Source organism: Cryptomeria japonica, chromosome 7 (genome assembly GCF_030272615.1).
Source record: "Cryptomeria japonica chromosome 7, Sugi_1.0, whole genome shotgun sequence".
NCBI lineage: Eukaryota > Viridiplantae > Streptophyta > Pinopsida > Cupressales > Cupressaceae > Cryptomeria > Cryptomeria japonica.
Window position 1 is genome coordinate 345,656,810 of NC_081411.1, and position 20,180 is coordinate 345,676,989.

The 20,180-nt window shown below is 33.2% G+C and overlaps 1 protein-coding gene across 1 annotated transcript; it reads right to left on the bottom strand.

The window, feature by feature from the left end:
- Positions 1–409: 409 nt before the first annotated feature.
- Positions 410–16,915, bottom strand: LOC131078769 (bifunctional cis-abienol synthase, chloroplastic-like). The gene is made up of 5 exons (XM_059208666.1): positions 16,768–16,915; positions 16,346–16,431; positions 15,801–16,113; positions 3,811–3,867; positions 410–748 (listed from the first exon to the last, which is right to left on the bottom strand). The coding sequence occupies exons 1-5, from the start codon at positions 16,913–16,915 to the stop codon at positions 711–713; spliced, it is 642 nt and encodes a 213-aa protein (XP_059064649.1). The 3' UTR covers positions 410–710.
- Between the last annotated feature and the right edge of the window lie 3,265 nt (positions 16,916–20,180).

Here is a 20,180-nt window from a genome sequence, read left to right on the forward strand (position 1 = left end):
GGCCTCAAGATCTTCTCCTACCTCTTCATATTCATCCTTTGATTTCGGATTCCTCCGCAAACCAACCATAGCATTTAGGATCTCATTCCTCATCTCATTCTTGGATTGCTTCATCATCTGCTCTACCATCCTAGGGTTCATCCTCCTCAATGACATCTCCTCCCTTTAGCTAATGCAACTGGCTCAACTCGACGATCTGACTACAAGGATTCATCACCTCTCTGTCGGTGATCTATTGAACACACTTGGAGTCTGCCTCAAATTGGTGATCTCTTCACTAAACGTAATGTCTCAAGGTTCACAACTAGCTCCAGTATCATCTAACACAACCATGTTCCAGATGATATTGAAAGAGAACAATATAGAACATGTAGCAAGAGTAAGACAATGGAAGAAACAACAACACATAGAGAAAACGTGAAATCAAACATCCACAATATCATACATTCATCATAAACTAGCCGACAACATTCAGTTTACATACAGGCTTATGGGCCTAGAACAACATACATTACAGAATACATTTCATCTAAACCTCGAAGAGGTATCCAAATTACATAAAATGAAATCATCCTCCTACATTCTTTCATTGCCCCACCAAGGTTCAATTACAATTATATAAATAACATCTGGAACACATTTGGGTCAGCCACAAAAGATCGCATTCTCCGAAAACAGGAAAATGAAACATGTAAGATAGTCACCATCGATCATGGTACCAAATAGATCTGGAAGCCAAGAAATAACTCTGCACGAGAAGAAATCTCCAACTAGTTGTTAAGCTCAAAATTGCTCTGAGATCCAAGAAACAGACAATCTAGAAGAAATAACTTCTGAAAAAGAGTCCAAATGAACTGAAAATATCAAACAAGGAACAAGAACCAGTTTGGAAGCCAACAATCTGATCCGCAACAAAAAAGGACCAACTACTAGAAAATTCTAGAAGAAACACAAAAACTACAACACAGAACAAGAACAAAACTGAAAGAAAATATTTTTTTTGGTTGATGCAAGATTGCTCATTGACCGAAAATGCTCCTGCATCAATTTGGAAGGAAGAGTTGTTGTCGAAATCTAAGTTGAAGCTATAGACAAAAAATTATCCAAGGGTTGAAGAATGTGACTACTATTAAAATAAAATGATTGGCTGTCAAAGCTAAGACAATAATGAATCATAGAATTTGAAGAGCTTGTTGTTGTTGGTAAACTTAACAAAGATATTATGGGTTTTCTTAGTCGAAGAAAGGTAGATAATTATTGTTAAGATATTAGTTATGTAAGAAAGTCATATTGCAGCCAAGAAGGACTTACAATTTGTAAAAAAGAAAGTGTGTGTAGAAATCAAAGGTTTGAGGTGCACATGACATGGAACCCGTTTAATGGAGAAGACAGGTCACTCCCAAAAGAAGAGACAAGAAAGATCATTTGAAATTTTTGTAAGAAACCAATTATAGGAGAAGCTCCTTAGTTTCCAATAAAAGTGTAATTAATGATGGAAGAAATGGTGGAAGAAAGTCATCCCAAGAAGCATGACCAAAGGTCTAAAATTGTTTGGAAGAAAGCTATTTAAATGGGAGATCTTCTAAGAGTTGAAGCTATAGTAAGTAAGCCGCTACCAACAAAAGAAAAGTGTGAATCTTGAAAGTAGTTGAAAGGCAAGAATCATGGTATGTCTAGAGTTACTAAAGTTTGATCCAGAGCAGGTTTGTGAAGTGCTTAGTCAAATTGTAGGTGAAGAAAAAACAAGGTTGCCCCATGCTGTCAGAGATGGAAACCAGATCATAATTTACAAATAGAGATCTTAGAAAAAAGAAGCCGCTAAGGAGGAGTTGTCAAATAAGTTGGACTTTTTAGAAGTTTGAATCAATGCACTAGTTGAAGAAGACTTTAAAAAGTGAGGTAATTTGTAGTAGTAGAAACACAGTCAAGTGTTTGAGAGAGGTAAGTTTAAAAACTTTTGTGTAAATGGGAAAGATAGGAAAGAAGGTTAAAAAAGAAAAGAGAAATTAATCAGTTAAATAGATGTTTTAAACAAAGAATTAATGGAAATGAATAAATCAAAATTAGAGATGATAGCAATCATAAAAGAGAGACAAACTGAAAAATCTAAACTCTTGGATGAGAATTGTGAGTTTGAAAAAGAATTAAACAAAGTAAAGAAGAAACATGAAGATTTAGAGGAAAAAATAAAGTTGGTTGATGAGATTAAGAAAAGGAAGGAGGAGTTAGAACAAATACAAAAGTTGTTTGATGACTTACAAGAGAAACTGAAGAAAGTAGAAGAAGAAAATAGTTTATAGAAGGAGGAAATATCAAAAGTGAAACAAGAGAATGAATGTTTGAAGTCAAAACCATATGTAAGTGATGTGTCATGTGGTACAGATGATTTTTGTGATTGTATAATTGGTAAGTGTGAATGTGTTTGTGATAAAGAATGTATGAAAGAAGATGACAATGTGTTTGCAAATATTGCTAGTTGTGACTTTGATAACAAAGGATTATTTCAAAAGAATGTTGGTTTCAAAATCATGAAGAAAATGTGTTATGAAGGTAAAAGATTGGGAAAGTACAGACAAGGAATCAAGGAGCCCATTCAGCCAATAGAGAGGCCAAAATATGAAGGGCTTGGATATAAAAATAATGAAAATAATATTTAAAATGATACATGTTTAAACAAATCAGTCTAAAGAAAGAAAACCAGTGTTATCATTGTAATAGAGAAGGTCACCTAAAAGACATGTGTTGGGATCTACACCCCTGTAATATTTATGGTTTAAGAAATCATTCTGAAAAAATGTGTTGGAAAAAAAGAATGGAAGAATGAATCTATGATACTAGGTTGTATAAAAAAGGGATCGTGGATGGGTCTATGGACGTACTTTGAAAAATCTCACACGTATGTTCAAAAGGTTGTACAAATGTTCATATCTGAAGACAAATAGAAATCATGAAAGATTTGAATGTTCAAAAATGATGAAAAATGTTTTTGAGTAAAAAGAAACCACTGTCTAGCAAGGCAACTATTGATTGTATGATGTTTTGAAGACTTCAAACCAAAGAGATTGAGAGATGCCACAACAGTTAAGGAAGCCAAACAAATGTACCAAAGACATTGTGATTGCTAAAAAATGAAGTGGCACTAGCAATAGTTAGTAAACAAAAAGAAGATTGTTGAAGAATTTGACTACCATTGTAATTCAAAAAGATGTAAAGAACGAAAAGATAAATGATATGATAGTATTTGAGATTAAGGGGGAGTATTAGAGATTGTAATCTCAACTACTCCACCTAGATTTGTCCTCTCTGTATCTGCATTGAAGACCAGTTTTGAAAATGGATTTTCAAAAAGATTTTGGAGGAGATTTGAAAAGATATGGCATTTTTTGTTATGCAGATTTTCTCAGAAGTGTAATGGAGTTACGTATTGGTTAGAGCATCTAGTGTACATAGGGGTGATTAAACTGGACTGCTTGCAAGAAAGGAGATATGAGATTTGAGTCAAATCAATCCTAATTACAAGAAGGAACGTAATCTGGCTTCTTGTAATTAGGATTGATTTGACGTTCCTTATGTGCTATCGTTCAAGCTGCAATAATGACAGTATTAAATTAATGATATCAGATAATCTATAGTATTGTTAATTGTAGTTTTTGAATTTGATTGTTTTTATCATTAGAATAATAGAGTTCAAGAATAAGAGTATTAAAATAAATTGATATATTTTAAAAAAATCTTTAACACAATCAAATGCTTAGATTATTTAACGCTCGAATGTTTCACAAATTTATACTCTAAAGTAGATCAAATTACCCTGAAGTATTTTCGTATCCTCTCCTACATGAACATCAGATGGCATCTTGTGGCAAGCTGCAAACAATTGGAAAAAACAACAATAATTTAGTTTTCAGTCCCAGGATTACAAGCAATTTGAAAAGAGTAAAGCCGAAAAAAAAATTGGAGAAATCAATACCTGGGCCATTTTGAATAAAATAGATACAACCTTTCTTTGTATGTGGTCTTTAACAGGCATGAAGAGAGGCCTTTATAAGATTTGAGTGGCCAACATAGCATTTTGGAGGCCCTAAATTTGTCGTGGTATAAGATTCGATTCAGCCAACATGGCCCTATACCATGCCATTTTTAAAAAATTATCTTTAAAATATAAGACGTTATTCTGTTAGAAGAAAATGCTGTTCGCTAAGTTGGTTTTATCAAGGTCATGAAGTTTATAATTTTATCCAAGTTTCCTAAAACATATTATTGCACACTTATCGATGATGTCACGACTCTACCAAGAACAATCACTTGATGCTTTTTCCTATGATTTATATTAATACATGCTATAATTAAGATATCTATTATGTGGGGATTCAATATGATAGTTAGTAAAGTAAGGGTTTGGAGATTTAAATGTATAAAATCTTTTAAATAGGAATTTTTTGAGGGTGATATATTTCATATAGCTTATATATATCTTTGGTGTGTAAGAAAATACATTGAATGAAAATCAAAATTAGTTTTAAATTAGATGTTGGTGTGAAAATTTTATATCATTGTTAGAATATAGATAATAATAAGACAAAAATATTCAATAGAAATATTTACATGTGGTAGCTAGTAAAATGGGGAAGTGTTTTAATTATGCTAGTATAGACATAGAAGATATCGATAGATGAATTTGAGAGGTAGAAATTAAATTAAAGGTTTTTACAAGTATTCCACAAATGTGTATGCTTGTTTGGATTAGGTGTGTCATATGCCTTGCAAGTCCTAATGTTCATATTATTTAATTATTTCTTATTTTATGTGTCCTAAGGTAATAGAACATTCCCTTTATGCCTTGACCATTATGTCATGTGTGATTTATTATTTATTTTTTATAATAGATATTATAATGCACACAAGCATGATTAAGGAGGTTACAAAGTGGACTAGGTACTTTGACTCACTTATAATGCATGTTATGTCATATGATAGGGCATCTTCACAATGTTGTCAATCACAAATTATGGAATGTGTTATATTTAGTTTTACCATTGTATTTTTAAACCTTATTTAAGAACATGGTGATTCCTTATAGTTGTTGTAGAAGACTCGTTGAGTTAATATATTGAGATCTTGAGGTCAATAAATGAGGGAGGGGATTTCTGTAGGGTTACGACTTTAGATTTGTAATAGATTGAGAGGATGTTGATCTCCATAAAGGAAATAACTTGATATTATATTGTAACTACTTTATTATTTCTCAATAATATTCTTTATTGATGATTTGAACGCTATGATTTATTTATGTCATTCTCATTTTTTGAGGTTGATTTATTTCATATCTCTTTCTTCATTTTCTAAAATATAATTTATACATGTTAAAGGTTTATTAAAAATATTGTGGATCTGACTAATAATGTTAATTTATTGAAGGATTAATGTTCAATTGTCTATACTAATTAATAACTATAAGGATAAAATATTCTTGCTTTGGTAGTTTTCATAAAAAGGAATAGTTGGGATAGTAAAAATTTCACAGGTTAATGTCCTGGGTTTGCCTTGTGTTTATCCTAGGGAATGTTAAAAATCTTCCTTAAGCTGTAAGCCCTTTGTATTTGCATTGCAATGCTATAATCTTGTATTGACTGGTTTACCCGATAGGTCTCCCTCTAAGTCATGACTTGTGTGTCTTAGCATTGTCTATTTTTCGGTCCCATGTATTAGCTTCCCATTTTAGCCGGTCTTCAAAATTCATTAAAGCCCAATTCCTTAGGATTAATATTTGATGTCCCAACATTACAACCCCTCCTTCCTCAAATCCCTATCGAGGACCAAGTGTCCAAGTGCATTTATATTTCCTTAAGTCCAGACGCCGTCAGTAGAGCCTCCATTGTAACTGGGAGCCTTTGTTGGCCCCAATAAACCAACGACTTAAGTCTCTTGGGTTGTGTGGAGCAGGAACCTTAGCAGCCTTCGTTGGGGATATAACTATTATTGGACATGCTTTTAAGGCCTAGCAATCTCGTAATAAAGTGATAAGTGGTAGAAGATGCAACTTGTGGGTCCAAATTTTACTGCGAGTTACACTATCGCTAGGTGCTCTTTTGATCATATGGTACTTTGGTGGCCCCATCTAGAGCAATAGTGGGGCAATGATGTGGCAATATTATGCCATCAGTGAAGGATACACTATTACTGGAGCCTCTTTAAGGCTCCAATAACCCAACAATAAAGTCAGAGATGATGATAGTTGGGATTTGTGTGGCAGATTGCATCTACGATGAGGTGGAACTTGAATGGTCAACTCAAGTAGGGTGTTGACTGCCTAGGCATTGGTGGAAGGTATATGCATCGCTTGGAGCCATTTTAAGCCCCGACGACCTAGTGAGCTATTTATGAGAAAAATCCACACCAATGAGAAAATTCAAACATGTCTAATAGTCGTTGATCACTCTTGATCGACAATGGAAATTCAAACTTAGCAATCAACCCACCAGTAGTACTGAAGTTCACATGATCGAGTATTAATGCATGTCGATGAGTGTTTTAAATGAGAATAAGTTAGCAAATTGTGTTACAAAGAAATTGAGAATTCTTTAAAGCCCTCGACGTAAGAAATAGAGAAGGAAGAGCTTTCTATGTGGTTCAAACAAAATTTCAAGGCGGTTTAAAATAGAGTTGTGGAACTCATTGAATAGTAGGTTACCTTCAAGCTTGTGGTATTGTTCTTCTTGTTTTATTACTCCCCTCAAAGGTTACTGGTGTTGTAAATTAGGGTTTGTAGTAGCATATGTTTGTTAGCAGTTTGAGTCTTACTTTTTGTAGATTCAAAAGGGTTAATAGTATGGAAAAGAAACCACACTAATTTTGTGCTAGATAAAATTTGTTGTTTTTTATTGAGTTTTTCAATACTCTAGTACAAATAGCCAGTTCTTGGCAACCCAAGCTTAAGAAGAAAAAGAAAGACAAATATGCCAACCAAAAATTGATCGAACAAATGCCTTTCTCAAGCTTAAGGCCAAAGAAATCATAGGGGATTAACCCTCACTTGGAAAGATTTGAGGATATTCAAAAGGGAATTAGAGATCATTGGAATCTAGATAGAGGGTACAAATTGTTTTGGTACGATTACAATAATATTTTTAGGCATATCACAATCTACAACCATTGGGGGCTAGGGTTGGGTAAGTTAGTGGTATCAAATGTGTTTGTTAATGTAAAATTGATAAGGTTAATTTCTAGCAAGTATGTTCCTGAGAGAAACTATTTAAGCAGTTGGGGAGCACTTCATAGTTATCAATTAGGACTACATATTTCAAGTTTTCACCTTGGACACTAGTTTTGACATGAGGCTTTATCGGGGCACACTCACAAAACAATACAATAGACTAGATGTTAACTTCAAGAGGAAGTGGTTGCCTCGTCATAGGCCCAGGTTGGTTGGAAAACTATGATAGTTTACTGACAATTGACAAGACACCATTCAATGTGAAATTGTTTTAAGAGTATTTTGAGGAAATGTATTATTTAGTGTGTCAAGTCTTGGGTGTTGATGCCTCTATAAAGATGGATATTCTCTTAATGGTCCTTACAAATAATATTGAAAGCTATAATGTGAGTTATTTTAACTACACACAATATATTACTGATGAGATTAATAAAGGTCTAGCTTCCATCAAGAATGATTACTCACTATTAGTGCTTCTACTACCAGACAGCGGTTGGGAATATGAGATGTGGAAAGACTCTTTCATCCTAAACCCTCATTATGATGATAGTAACTTGTGTCCTATCCAAATGTAGATAATTATGTGGGACAACAAATGTGAGAAGCCACACTATTTTTTTTCAACAAACCTTTTTTAAATAACTTTATATGGAGTTGGGCCACCCTTGTGATTATAGATTATCTCTAGCAATTATGAAACTTTTGAGCCCTCAAGGCTATGAAACTATAGCAGTGATTGACCATAATTGGAAAGATTTCTATGCTTTTTAATACTAGCCCAAGATCAAAGTCTATGGATTTTTAGGAGTGCCAAATTTACTGCTAAGGACTCTTCCAGATAGAGTAGCTTTTTTGGAGATAGTAAGAGAAATGGATGAATGAACTATATGCATTTCAAGGTGTATAATAAGCAATCATTTTTACCTGATACTTTAGAATTTTGTGGCTTTAAAATTATGCTACATTTGAAGCATACACTCTTTTATCAAAAAAGATCAAATACTAAAAGGTGTCAATTGGAAATATTTGAAAAGGATTTGATCCTAAACATTTCATTAGTAATGCTCAAGTAAAATAGAAATTGATTGTGTACATTCAATGATATGATTTGTAAGATGATTTAGATAGGAATATAGACAATAAGGATTATTGGCAAAGGAGGATTTCAATCTTTATTAAGATAATGGAGCTTGAGAGATGAAGAATAAAGCAAAATTCTTTATAAAGAGGTGTTTATATAGATCAAGAGCCTGATGGAATTACAATAACTGATATATTATTTCAACATGAGTCTAATCTATTATAAAATGTGCCACATCATGTGTTAAAGGAAGGGTTAATCAGAATATGAAGGTCAACTAAAGCATAGATACAACTGTCAAGATATACACTAGATCATGGTTTAATCTAGACAATGCTTCTCTATGTTCCTTGACATTGTATCCTCTAGGAAAAATGACACTTATAATTGAGGAATTGAGTAATATTTATGAATAACTTATCCACAACCTTGAGTATACTGACCAAATACACGCTGCAAATTCGACTATCAATGCAACTAGGTTCTTTAAATCTCAGGTTCAAAATTTTGTCAAGGAAAGCATTGAAATAAATAATGAAAATGGATACTTGAGTTAAAAAAAAATTAAATATGGACAAAATAGGTTCTTCTTCAATTTTTTATTTGTTATGAATAATGCAAAGTACGTTAGAATCATAGAAGAAATTGATTGAAGTATCCATTGAGAGGACATAGTGGAAGAGTAGTAAAAAAGTACAAGGACATGAAAAAATAATTGATTATTGAATTAAAAGCCACCAAGTCTACAATAGCTACTGGGTTGTGAGATAAAGGGTTTGAAAGAATTCTTAAACATTTTAATAACATTTGGTCAATATTTAAATTGCAAACCACAAGGCTTTTGGTGAGCATAGGTGAGTGGAAGGAAGGTTGGGATGCATAAATAAAGAATTGGAGTCAAGGATGAAGGCATCAAGTTTCTTTTATATCTTGAGGAAAAAAAAAGATAGTTATGATAAAGAAGCATTTGGAAAAATCATGCAAATCATTGGCAATAATAGATGGGTAATGAATATCTGGTTGAGGGAGCATAAGATATTTCTTGACAAACTTGTAAAAGAGATCAAGAGGTATGATCAAATGAAAGGCACCCATGTTCCCTCCTTTTTCAAAAATGTTGATGGACGAATAAGAGATAGAGATAGAGACCTTGCCAGATTAGCTAGACCATGGATACTTAATGATTATCAAAAGAGACTAATTGTCCTCAATCTATATATTAATGAACTATCATCAAATTTTAGTCAATTGGTTTCCAAATATTCTCTGCCACCTATCGACTTTTTTCCTTGTATTATTCTCTTCAAGGTTTTCAATTTGAGGATTCTCCATGTCATCTGTAAATGTTGAAGGGAGAATGAATCATCAACAAAGTTTGTGGCTCAAATCCTAAAAGTGAGTCTTCTCCAACCAATTTTAGCTAACAGTGGTATAGTATTAGCCTTCAGATTTGTATTCTTTATATAGCTAAGCATTTATCCTTTGTTTTCTTTAGGAGGTGTTTCTATTTTTGTTTGTCGTGGCTAGCAAAGATACCTTTGGGTATCTTCTTCTTTTGTAAAAAAAATATCAAATAAAAATGTGACGTGTGTTATGATTTGAACCTTATTTTCTCCATTGTTCCTATAAATGAGAATTCAACATCATTAGCACAAGTTTTAAAATTTTAATTTGAGTGAGTAGACATAGTTGGTGTTTAGTTTTGAGTCTTAGAGAATAGTTGTAGAAAGTAATGTGCTCATGTAATAACTTTAGTCATTTTTAATAGAAATGTATATACTACAAAATTGCCTCCAAATTGTACTCACATTTCCTATATAAGGTAATATATCAAGCATATCTTGATTTTTCATTTCAATTTCTTTGTTACTATTCAATGTGATCATGGGTCTCTTTTAATGAAATAACTATCTTTTGTTAACACATTATTATAGTTTTGTGAAAATAATTAAGATCAATGAGTAGAAATTTATAGTTAAAAGTCCAGACACATTTATGTAATGCATAAATGAAAAGGATTAAGTGATTTGAGTTAATGCTATTATGTGACTTTGTTTCTAATTTTTATCTAAACTCCATCTCCCATGGATTAAGACACAAATTATGTTTAGATGTTAATTTCATGTTCCCAAACACTCAATATCAAAATACCTTTTAAAATTTTGTTTGTACCTATGTAGACTTAGCTTAGAAATTATTTCCAAATGCTAAGTGAATGTTGAAAATACCAAGAATATAGTTAGATTCAAGGTTTGATAGAATTTCCATGGTATATTTTTATTGTAAAATTTTTGTTGTAAATTGTAATTTTTGTGCATCATTTGAAGTAAGTCTTTAGGAATTATAAGGAGAGACCCACCTTACTTTTGTAGAGTGAAAAGTGTAGAGGATTTTAACATTCGATTGAGTCCTATTCATTGGCCATTTACCTAAAATCTATTAAAAAATATGATCAATTCCAATGAATTTTTTGGATAACCAATTGGAATAACCAATAGATTGGTGACTCCACTAGGGAACTATTGCAATATTTGTTAGTTATTAGTCAAGTATTCTATCATGGATGATATAAGAGTTTATAATTATGTCATCTATTGTTTAAATTGTGAGAGTTTGAGTGTGCATTGTAAGGAAATAAATTGTTTAAATTTCTTTCTTGAAATTCCCTTTATAAGGGTGATGGGTAGTAAAAAATCTCCATGTTTGTGATAACTATAGATATTAGAAGCTTGTATGAGTGAAGAGTTAGTTTATGTGGTAGAAGCATCAAATCCTATGTGCATATGTATTGAATTACTTTTCCATGTCCATGGTAGAAGGTCTCTACAACAAGGACCACCTGTTGATAGGACTTTTGACACACCTAACACAAGCTAAGTATCACTAATCTTCTCCTAAAAATTATAAGGAATAGGGAATTACCAACCTCCCAAGGCCTCTACTATTGGGTCACAATGATGCAAGAATGCCTAAGTGTTTATATGGCCTATTTAAATCAAGGGGTCTATTGGGTACAAGCGGAGCACACTATTTGGGGTATGCATTATTTAGAAAATATAATCCAAAAGATAGATCAGGGTAGCAAGGAGGAAAGAATGGAAACCAAATAAACCAAGTGTAATGGTGAAAAATTAGGGCTTTCACCACTACATGTAGTAGAAACCACTAATTTTAGGCTTAGGGACCATACAATTAAAGGAGGCATGAACCTAATAAATCTAGAGGTGACAAATTAGTAAGGATAGGGCTGAGAATTCTTATTAGTTTCACTTTGGGGGGTCCTAATTTTAGGTTGAACTGTGAAAATGCTGAAACTAGGGCAAATGTGTTGGAATTGAAGTGAAAACACATGAACAGTGAACTATAATTGTCGAATTGAGCAACGAACCTAGATCTAGGCAATGTAAAAGTGTTTGGATCTATTTCAAGAATTAGCTCCTGAAATCTTGAGACCAGAATGCCAGTCACTTTGGTCTCCCACACACTTTGTCATCCAAAGGGGAACCTGTTCATCTCTATAAATAAAGTTGATTCTGAAGATCGTAGCTCCATACGTGTTCCAGCACACACTAGAGAAGAGAAATAGGTTGGGATTAGGGGTTTTCCTTAGGTCAAATCCTTGTTTTGGAATTAACCATGAAATATAAATAAAAACATCAATAGGTGAAAGTAGACAAATAGGAAGCATAAGCAGACATACAACCATCTCAAACAGACATGACAACTAGCTCAAACAGACATACAAATAGCTCAACTAGACACCCAAGCAACTCAACTAGAAACCTAGGTAGCTCAAATAAGTCCACCAAGTAGGTACGGAGCTCAACCATACAACCAAGTAGCTTAATTGATATTTCAATTCAATTCTTTTTTGAAACTCATCAATTGACATTTAACATCAATGACAAAAGCTGCAACACTACTCTATTTAATTTAGTAAATGTAATTAAATATATTTAATTATGTCCAGCTCTGAGCATAGTTGCAATCGTAATCCTTACTGTAATCATAACCCTAATAATAACCCTAACCCTAACCCTACCCCTACCTCTACCCCTAAATAAAAAATAATATTAATATGCTAATTTTAACATTATGGCTTCTTTTTAATGAAATAATATATTCTAGTAATATATTCTAGTCAATATATACACACAATCGAATAAAAAGATGGAAAAATATACACACAATCGAATCCAGAAAAAAATACACTAGTAATATATTCTAGTCAAAGTGAACCAAAAAACATAACATAAAAAAGATATTATATATAATTGTCTCCTTTACAAATATAAAACTCACAAATAAATTATTTGTGGAAGGAAATTACAATAGATGGTTAAGTTTTACTATGCCTATCATGTACAAATATAATGTCAATCATATTCACACAATGTTTCTTACATAGCAATACATTACTTGTTGATATATAATTACATTAAATCATATTTCAAATAGTGAACACAAAACTAAATAAAAATAATACTAATATGCTAATTTTATCATTGTGACTTTATTTTTATAAAATAATACACCATAATCAAAGTAAACTCAAAAACGTAAGAGAAAAAAGGCATGATATATAATTCTCACCATTGCAAATATAAAATTCTCAAATGAATTATTTACTAGAAAGAAGTGGCAATAGATGACTATGTTTTAGGGTCTAGTGTCATAGAGAAATATAATGCCCATCATATTCACACAAAGTTATTAACACACAAATACACCACTGACTGATATATAATTGCATTAAATGATATTTCAAGAAAATGAATACACAACTACATAAAAAAGTAATATTAATATACCACTATGACTTATTTTTAATAAAATAATGCACTTTAGTGAAAGTGAACTCAAAAGAATAAGATAAAAAAGATATGCTACATAATTGTGACCATTACAAATATAAAATTCACAAATACATTGTTACCTCAAAGAAGTGGCAAAATATGGCTATGTTTTTTCGCCACCTACCATACCCAAATATAATGCCCATCATATTCGCACAAAGTTCTATGAACCGATTGAATAAGCATTTTATGCTATAGGGTAAGCTGGAATTTGAAGAACTCATTACTGTAATCTATTACACTAGTGGTTCGTAAAGAGACTTTTTAATGGAATCTTCCAGGTCTTCGGCAACATTTAGAAAGTTGTCTTCTTTCCTCTAAATCACTTTCATTACCTTGGCCGTGTTGAAAATAAATGTTTTGTAATGCTTGGCTATGTCTATATGCATTAGAAAGTGGTAGATCAATTTAGTAAGGGTTGTTGGGTATATGAAGCCCAACAGTCACATGGCTATTTGTCTTCCCCAGAAGACTCTTCATTTCATATTTGATATGTTTATATAAATGGCTGTGTGCAACCCATACATGATGTACTGTGTAATTGGATATTGGTTAATAAGAATTCTCCCTGCGTTTCTCGTAGATGTAGCCACTTAGTGGTGAACCACGTTGAATCTTGTGTCTCATATCTTTTCTTGTCTGCTTAATTTAAACTAACAATTGGTATCAGAGCTTAGGTGAAGTGATTGAGTAGAGACGGAAAGGTAGATAGATAAAGGATTGAAAATTCTCGAGAAGATGCAAAAGTTCGAAGTTAGAGAAATTAGTTGCTGGTATTGTGGCAAGCGAGGCCACGTCAAAAGAAATTGTTGGTTTCTCGAGAAGGCTAAAAGGCAGCCAAAATATGAAGACATTGATTCAGTCATCAAAAATTTTCTTGCAAATTTAGACTCGGTGGAAAGTAAAATTGTGCAAGCAAAACTTAAAACAAAATGCCATGTTCATTGGTGGGATGGCTGGAAAAAGGAGGAGACTTCGGCTGAAGAAAAAGAGGGTTTGAAGTATTCGTTGTTTCAAGATTTTCTTTTCTACTATTTTGTGTTTATCTCATGTTCTTCTCTGTTTATTTATTTTAAACTAACAAGGGCCTCTTCGTTCAACCCTTCCAGATAATTCAGTGCATCCAGGATGGTCATTAATGTAACGTTGTACGAAGGAAGCCAACTCCCCGTGATCTACTTCGCCCTAAATAACATTGTCAAGCGTGTTTAGAATGTGTTCAAATGAAGGGAGGCAAAGTGAGGCTCACCTGGAAAGTTCTAAAATCGTTCACACGACATCCTGTGAGACACACGACATCCTGTGAGAAAGTCGCCTCAAAAGTCAAGCTTCTCGAGAATGCTATCAGGAAGAATCTTTTCTAAATGCTCCTATTTCTCTCATTACATTTTTGCCTGGGAAATTAAGCTATGAGCATCTATACAGGTTCAATATAGCGGTTATTCCTGCGCCATTTTCAACACCAGACAGCTTACAAATCTCGTCAGCCTCGCCTTTCATGTTTTGCAGAACGTCTGCCATTTGAAATTATTAGAGATTAAGAAAGATCGGATAATTCTGGAAATTAAACACTCGATTAAGATTTGAATGAGTGCTCATCCAAATCATGTGTATAACACAAGATACACCGTAGCCGAAAATCCTGAGAAGCCTGAAGCCCCAGTACCTACCATAAGTGAGATCAATATCTCTAACGCCTCTTTCGCCCCAGTACCTACCATACGTTTCCAAAGTGAGAAGTCAAAATAATCTTGACTTATATTTTAAAAATCACAACAATGGAGATACTATTACTCACTCGAACACATAATCCATGGCTTGTTTAATCTCCGTTTCGAAATGGCGTTCAAGCCCAAGAAATTCAACACTATCTTGTAAACTTTTCTCTGTGCGCTAACATATCTATCGCTCTCAAACGCTTACGAGTATTAAATACAATCTAGTGATCATTTCAGTGTTAGAATCCAATATTCAATCAATAGTGCTTGCGAGTATGAAATACATGAATTACCATCGTCTCCAAACTTTGTAACAAGGTTCCTCAAATATCGTAGATAATTCTTCTCACTTTTCCAATCGACTATTTCTTGTATCCCTTCCAGACACTGCAACATTTTTGAGGGATGGCTGTGTAGCTCTTCAACAGATTATCTAATTCACAAAAATCTTATTAAATCAGTTCCATCTTTAGTCAATGCGTGCCTTGAAATAAGACATGTCACTAATAGATGATAGGAAAAGATTGGTTAGAATTTCACTTTCTCAATTCGGAGTCCCGCTTTCCGATTATATGCTTTATGATAGACAGCTCATAAGCAAGATCCAAACCCAAAAGTTTGGCTTCATTCATTAGTGCAGGAAAGACCATTTCGAATCCCTTGGATTGATGATGACCAAGTGCTTCTCTAATCATAACTTCTGTATTTGTCCTTAAGAAATAAAGACCTGCTATTGTCCAGATATTAAAACTTTTAATTTGTTTGAAGGTAAACCTCATCCTTTAACTATGCCTCATGTAAGGTAATTTAAAATATCTGAGTTGAACTATCCCAGGTAAAAATAGTAAGTGCTAAAATATGGTGATAATTACCTCTGTTCACTTGATCGTTACCACAAATGGAAAGGCAAGGCAAAAAGCGAATATAATTACCTTTGTTCACTTGATCGTTACCAACGCTCCAGATAGTTAGAGTAACTACGCAGGCAAGAGTGTTGAGTAGTCTACCACACGACAAAAAACGACTCTTCTCTCCCCAGGAACCGTCCAGTAACTGATTCTGAGGAATCCAGTCCACCATTTGGGGAAACTGGGGTGCACCGGAGACATTAATGGCAGGAACTCTCGCTACCCACACAGTATCATATGCAGAGGGACTTATTTCCCCATCTTCCATCGAATTAAAGAGCATTTTGAACTCTGCAACCAATGCCTCTATTCTCTTATCTATCTCATCCAAAGGAGCCTGAACAACAACATTCAATTAGATTTTGAGATTCAAAATATTAACGACATGTAACTGTATATCTTTTATTTCCTCTTGGATTTTTTGGGTTCTACATTTTTCAGTGACAAATTCAATCTCAGTAACTACTGATAAATGTAACACTAAATCCACAAGTACGCAAAGAATTTGCTGATAAAAACTCATCCATCTAAATTCTTTAGGCCAACTCAAAAGATTCTATACTTAATACCTCGTTAGATATTGGAACAGAATGAATATAATCTGGCTTCCTGTAATTAGGATTGATTTGACGCTCCCTGTGAGCTATCGTTAAAGCTGCAATAATGACAGTTTTAAGTTAATGATATCAAATTTTCATAAATTTGATCGTGTTAAAGAATTTTTCTTCAACGTTGGAGAAAAAATGATTATAGATTGTTGATGCATAATCTTTAATACAAAAACTACAGACAACTACCTTAAATTATTTAACGCTGCAATATTTCACAGATCTAAACTCAAAAGTAGATAAAGGTACCCTTAAGTGTTTTCGTATCTTCTAGGACAAGAACATCAGATGGCATGTTGTGGCAAGCTGTAAACAATTGTAAAAAACAATAATAATGTTCCAGGATTACAAGCGGTTTGAAAAGAGAAAAGAAAAATAAATACCGGGACTCTTTGTGCGCGAGTAATTTCCAAAAGGCGAGGACTTTTGTTTGAATCCATCCTCGGGATTTAGTGCTAGCCTCAAACCGAAATGAGGGGAGAAAACAAAATGCGGGCCATTTTGAATAAACAAAGGGGAGATAACAAGCATGAGGAGAAGAGGCGTTTATAAGATTGGAGTGGGCATACCGTGCCAATTCTCAATAAGATTCCAAATAACAGTATATTTTGCAAGCCAAAATATTGTCGTGTTATAAGATTCGATTCAGAGAGTATGGCCTTATCATTTTTTAAAATTTATCTTTAAAAAAAAGTGCGTTATTGTGTTATAATTAATGGAAAGCAGATATATTAATTAATAATTATTTGGGGTTGTGAAGCATGTATAAATAGGAGGTGAAGTGTTTATGAGAAGCATTTCAAATTTTATATATATCATAATTAAAGAAAATGCTATACGTTATGCTTTTTGTTACAGTAAAAGCAGGTTTTGAATAGACTCGAAACCCTTTACAAATAGTCAAAATAAAAATAAAATATGAAAACCACTACAGAAAAAACAAAAAATGCTGTCAAAAGAGATAAATAGACAACAAGACAGCCCAACACTAGCAAAAAACCTACAAAAGGCCAGATAGGGATCAAAGAAGATTAAGCCAAAGTCATTAAAGTCTCAACAACCTCTACCTCAAGGTGATTAATATTCTGAGATACCTTTTTGAAGCCCTGGATCTCCTGCAAGGGTCTTTCTGCCTTCCTCTTCAGATTAGCCCAAGTGCTCTTGCTAGGACCCAATGACTCTTCATTGTCATTTTCCTTCTCCAGGTCCAACTCCACCACTAGGCTACCTTGGCAACCTTTTCCTATATTCATAACCATGGTAGTCATGCTCTTAGTTTGGTCTTGATAACACTATGGCTATGAGACATGATTAAATAGAGAGAATCTTTAATGCCTTTAAATTTGTTCTCAAAGATGACGATCTTGTTCTCATAGTTTATTTTTAGATTATCTAGAGCTTCAACAATTTTAGTGAGGCAATCAATAACTGAAAGATTTTCTTCCTCAGTCCATAGCTCGCTACCTTTAGTTGCCTATTTTCTATGGGAGCTCTCACTGCCAATATCTAGCATTTCTATTTTACTATTGATAGCCCTCTGTGTTATGTTGAGGTTCTTTATCTCATAGAAAGCCCACTTCATGATTCAAAAAGAGTCCACCGCCCCATTTCTTGTAATGGCCAAAATATCATTGGGGAACTCCTCGTCTAGATTCAAAAGGGGAGAATCTAGGTTTAGATGGAGAGGAAAATAAAGTCTATAATCCTTGTTCGTGGAAGGGTAAGAATTGAACGAGTGCAGGGGAGACTAGGAAACTTGGTTAGTATTATCCATGTTAGTATGCCTATGTGGTCACTTATTCATGCTTGATTTAGGCCTATTTTAAGTCTAGCCAAATAAACCTTGGAACTTTTTAAAAAGATCGTTGCATTTTACGTAATACTATTAACTATGATATGATGCTTTCTAAATGTTTGATTAGATAATACTACAGGGCTTGCTTCACACATGTAAAATATAAGAATTAGAAAGGTCTTTTCTATTGATAAATCAAACGAAGAAATATGGTAATGCTTCTAGAATTATAAATATTCAACTTTAGATATTCAGGTTGGAGAGTAATATTGGTCAAGTCTTTGTTATTAATGAAACTTCTATATTTGGTGAATACATTTCTTATGCCTTGGTGGATGCTAAGAAATGTCAAAGTAACTTTAGTAGTTTATTTATTTTTCAAGTTAGAGAACTAAGTTCAAACATGTATCTAATCATCTTAATGTTCATCACTTATAAAATCACTCTTTCTGAACTTTAGTTAGTTTTAGTATCTAACATACACAATACTTTCTATTTGAAATAAAAAACATGATTGAATTATTCTTCACCGCTATTAAAATTTCTATGACATATTACTTTTGTATACAACTTCAATAGCACAATTAAAATGCTTTCGAGGTTTTAAACATTTTTCACAGCTTTACACAAAAAAAAGTTTTAATCCATGCATGCTAAATTCAGTTCATCATTTTGTTAATACCTCGGAGTAAGGCATCTACAGCAAGGCACTACCTTCATTCCCAAACCAAAAACTATATCAAATGATGTCGATCCAAAACTTGCAATAGCACAGTAATTTTTCCTTTAAAAATCTCTCTTATAGGGAACATCTAATACTAAAAAACATTCCTAAGAATGGATCCAAAATGTTGGAATAAGAGCCTTCATTGGAAAACCCAAAATTAAAAAGACTTATTATGAGTATAAAATGCTAGAATAAGGGCTAGTACTTGCATATCACTTTCAAGAGACCAATACAAAACATGAAAATTATAAACAATTGGTCTGAGTGAAGAAAGAAGATCATAAAATTTAACATTTCTATCTAGGGGGATGGATTGCTTTGATGATCCTTTAAACCATTGTTAAAATTATCACCAAAAGTTTTCACAGATTTCAACAAGTATAAAACCAAAATAAAAAAAGGTTTTCATAGAATCAAAACTTGTTTTGAAAGTAATAAACAAACTTCTAAAATCAAATCTTCGATTTTAGAAAAAATCATAATATTTAATTTCTTGTTTTGAAGGTCTTTTCTAGGTGGCGCAGAAGTGATGAGAGCAAGGACTTTAATATGTGTAAGCCATAATGTACCTTTTATGAATGATCACACCTGATTAAGGATTTCATATTTCTATCAAGTTGTATGCCAAGTGGTGTTTCTTGTGACTATGTGGTAGCCATCCAACCCGTGTGAAGGTAATGGTAATTATAAACTAAGGTGTGAAGGGTTGGGATCAGACTTTGGTGAGGATAGTAATGTACTCTCTTGATCATTTGTGACCACATCAAATCCTTCCCTCGTGTGAATTGAATTCTAATCTATGCTAACTGGTCTATGAGAAATGTGCGAGGGATTCGAGGTGATGTTTTTAAGTGGAAAGTGGCTCATTTTGCTTCCACCTTTCATTTCAAAAGAGTATAACTTACTAAACTAGAGAATTTCTATCTCACTTACTGGCTAGGAATTCCCCTCTTCTATATCTTACACTATGGAGTACCTCACATGCATCTTCAAATGGGATATCATGAAAATTCAGAAGGTGATAATCATCATCATTGGGGAGGAAGTGGTTAACCCTAAAGCTCCTCGTGGCTTTTATCCTTCTCAGGTTGTTTACGTGTTCCTTTCCAATGCTTTTGATGTTGTTCAAAATTTTGGGTCTTTACTGGATTTGGTTTCCTAGTATGTCAAGCAAGATTTCATCTCTAATGATGATTTAGAAAGGGCTATCAAAATGATTTTTTCTTTGAAGTATTTGAAAATGAAAGCTTAGTATGTTGGTCTTTACAATATCA

Bases quoted from the DNA above. Each gene is read 5' to 3' on its own strand.
- LOC131078769 (XM_059208666.1), bottom strand. From the start codon at position 16,915: ATGCTTGTTATCTCCCCTTTGTTTATTCAAAATGGCCCGCATTTTGTT. The intron at 16,432-16,767 runs GTATTTATTTTT...TCATTATTGCAG, and splicing joins CTCGCGCACAAAGAGTCCCG to CTTTAACGATAGCTCACAGG. The intron at 16,114-16,345 runs GTATTAAGTATA...GTTGTTGTTCAG, and splicing joins CTGTTCCAATATCTAACGAG to GCTCCTTTGGATGAGATAGA.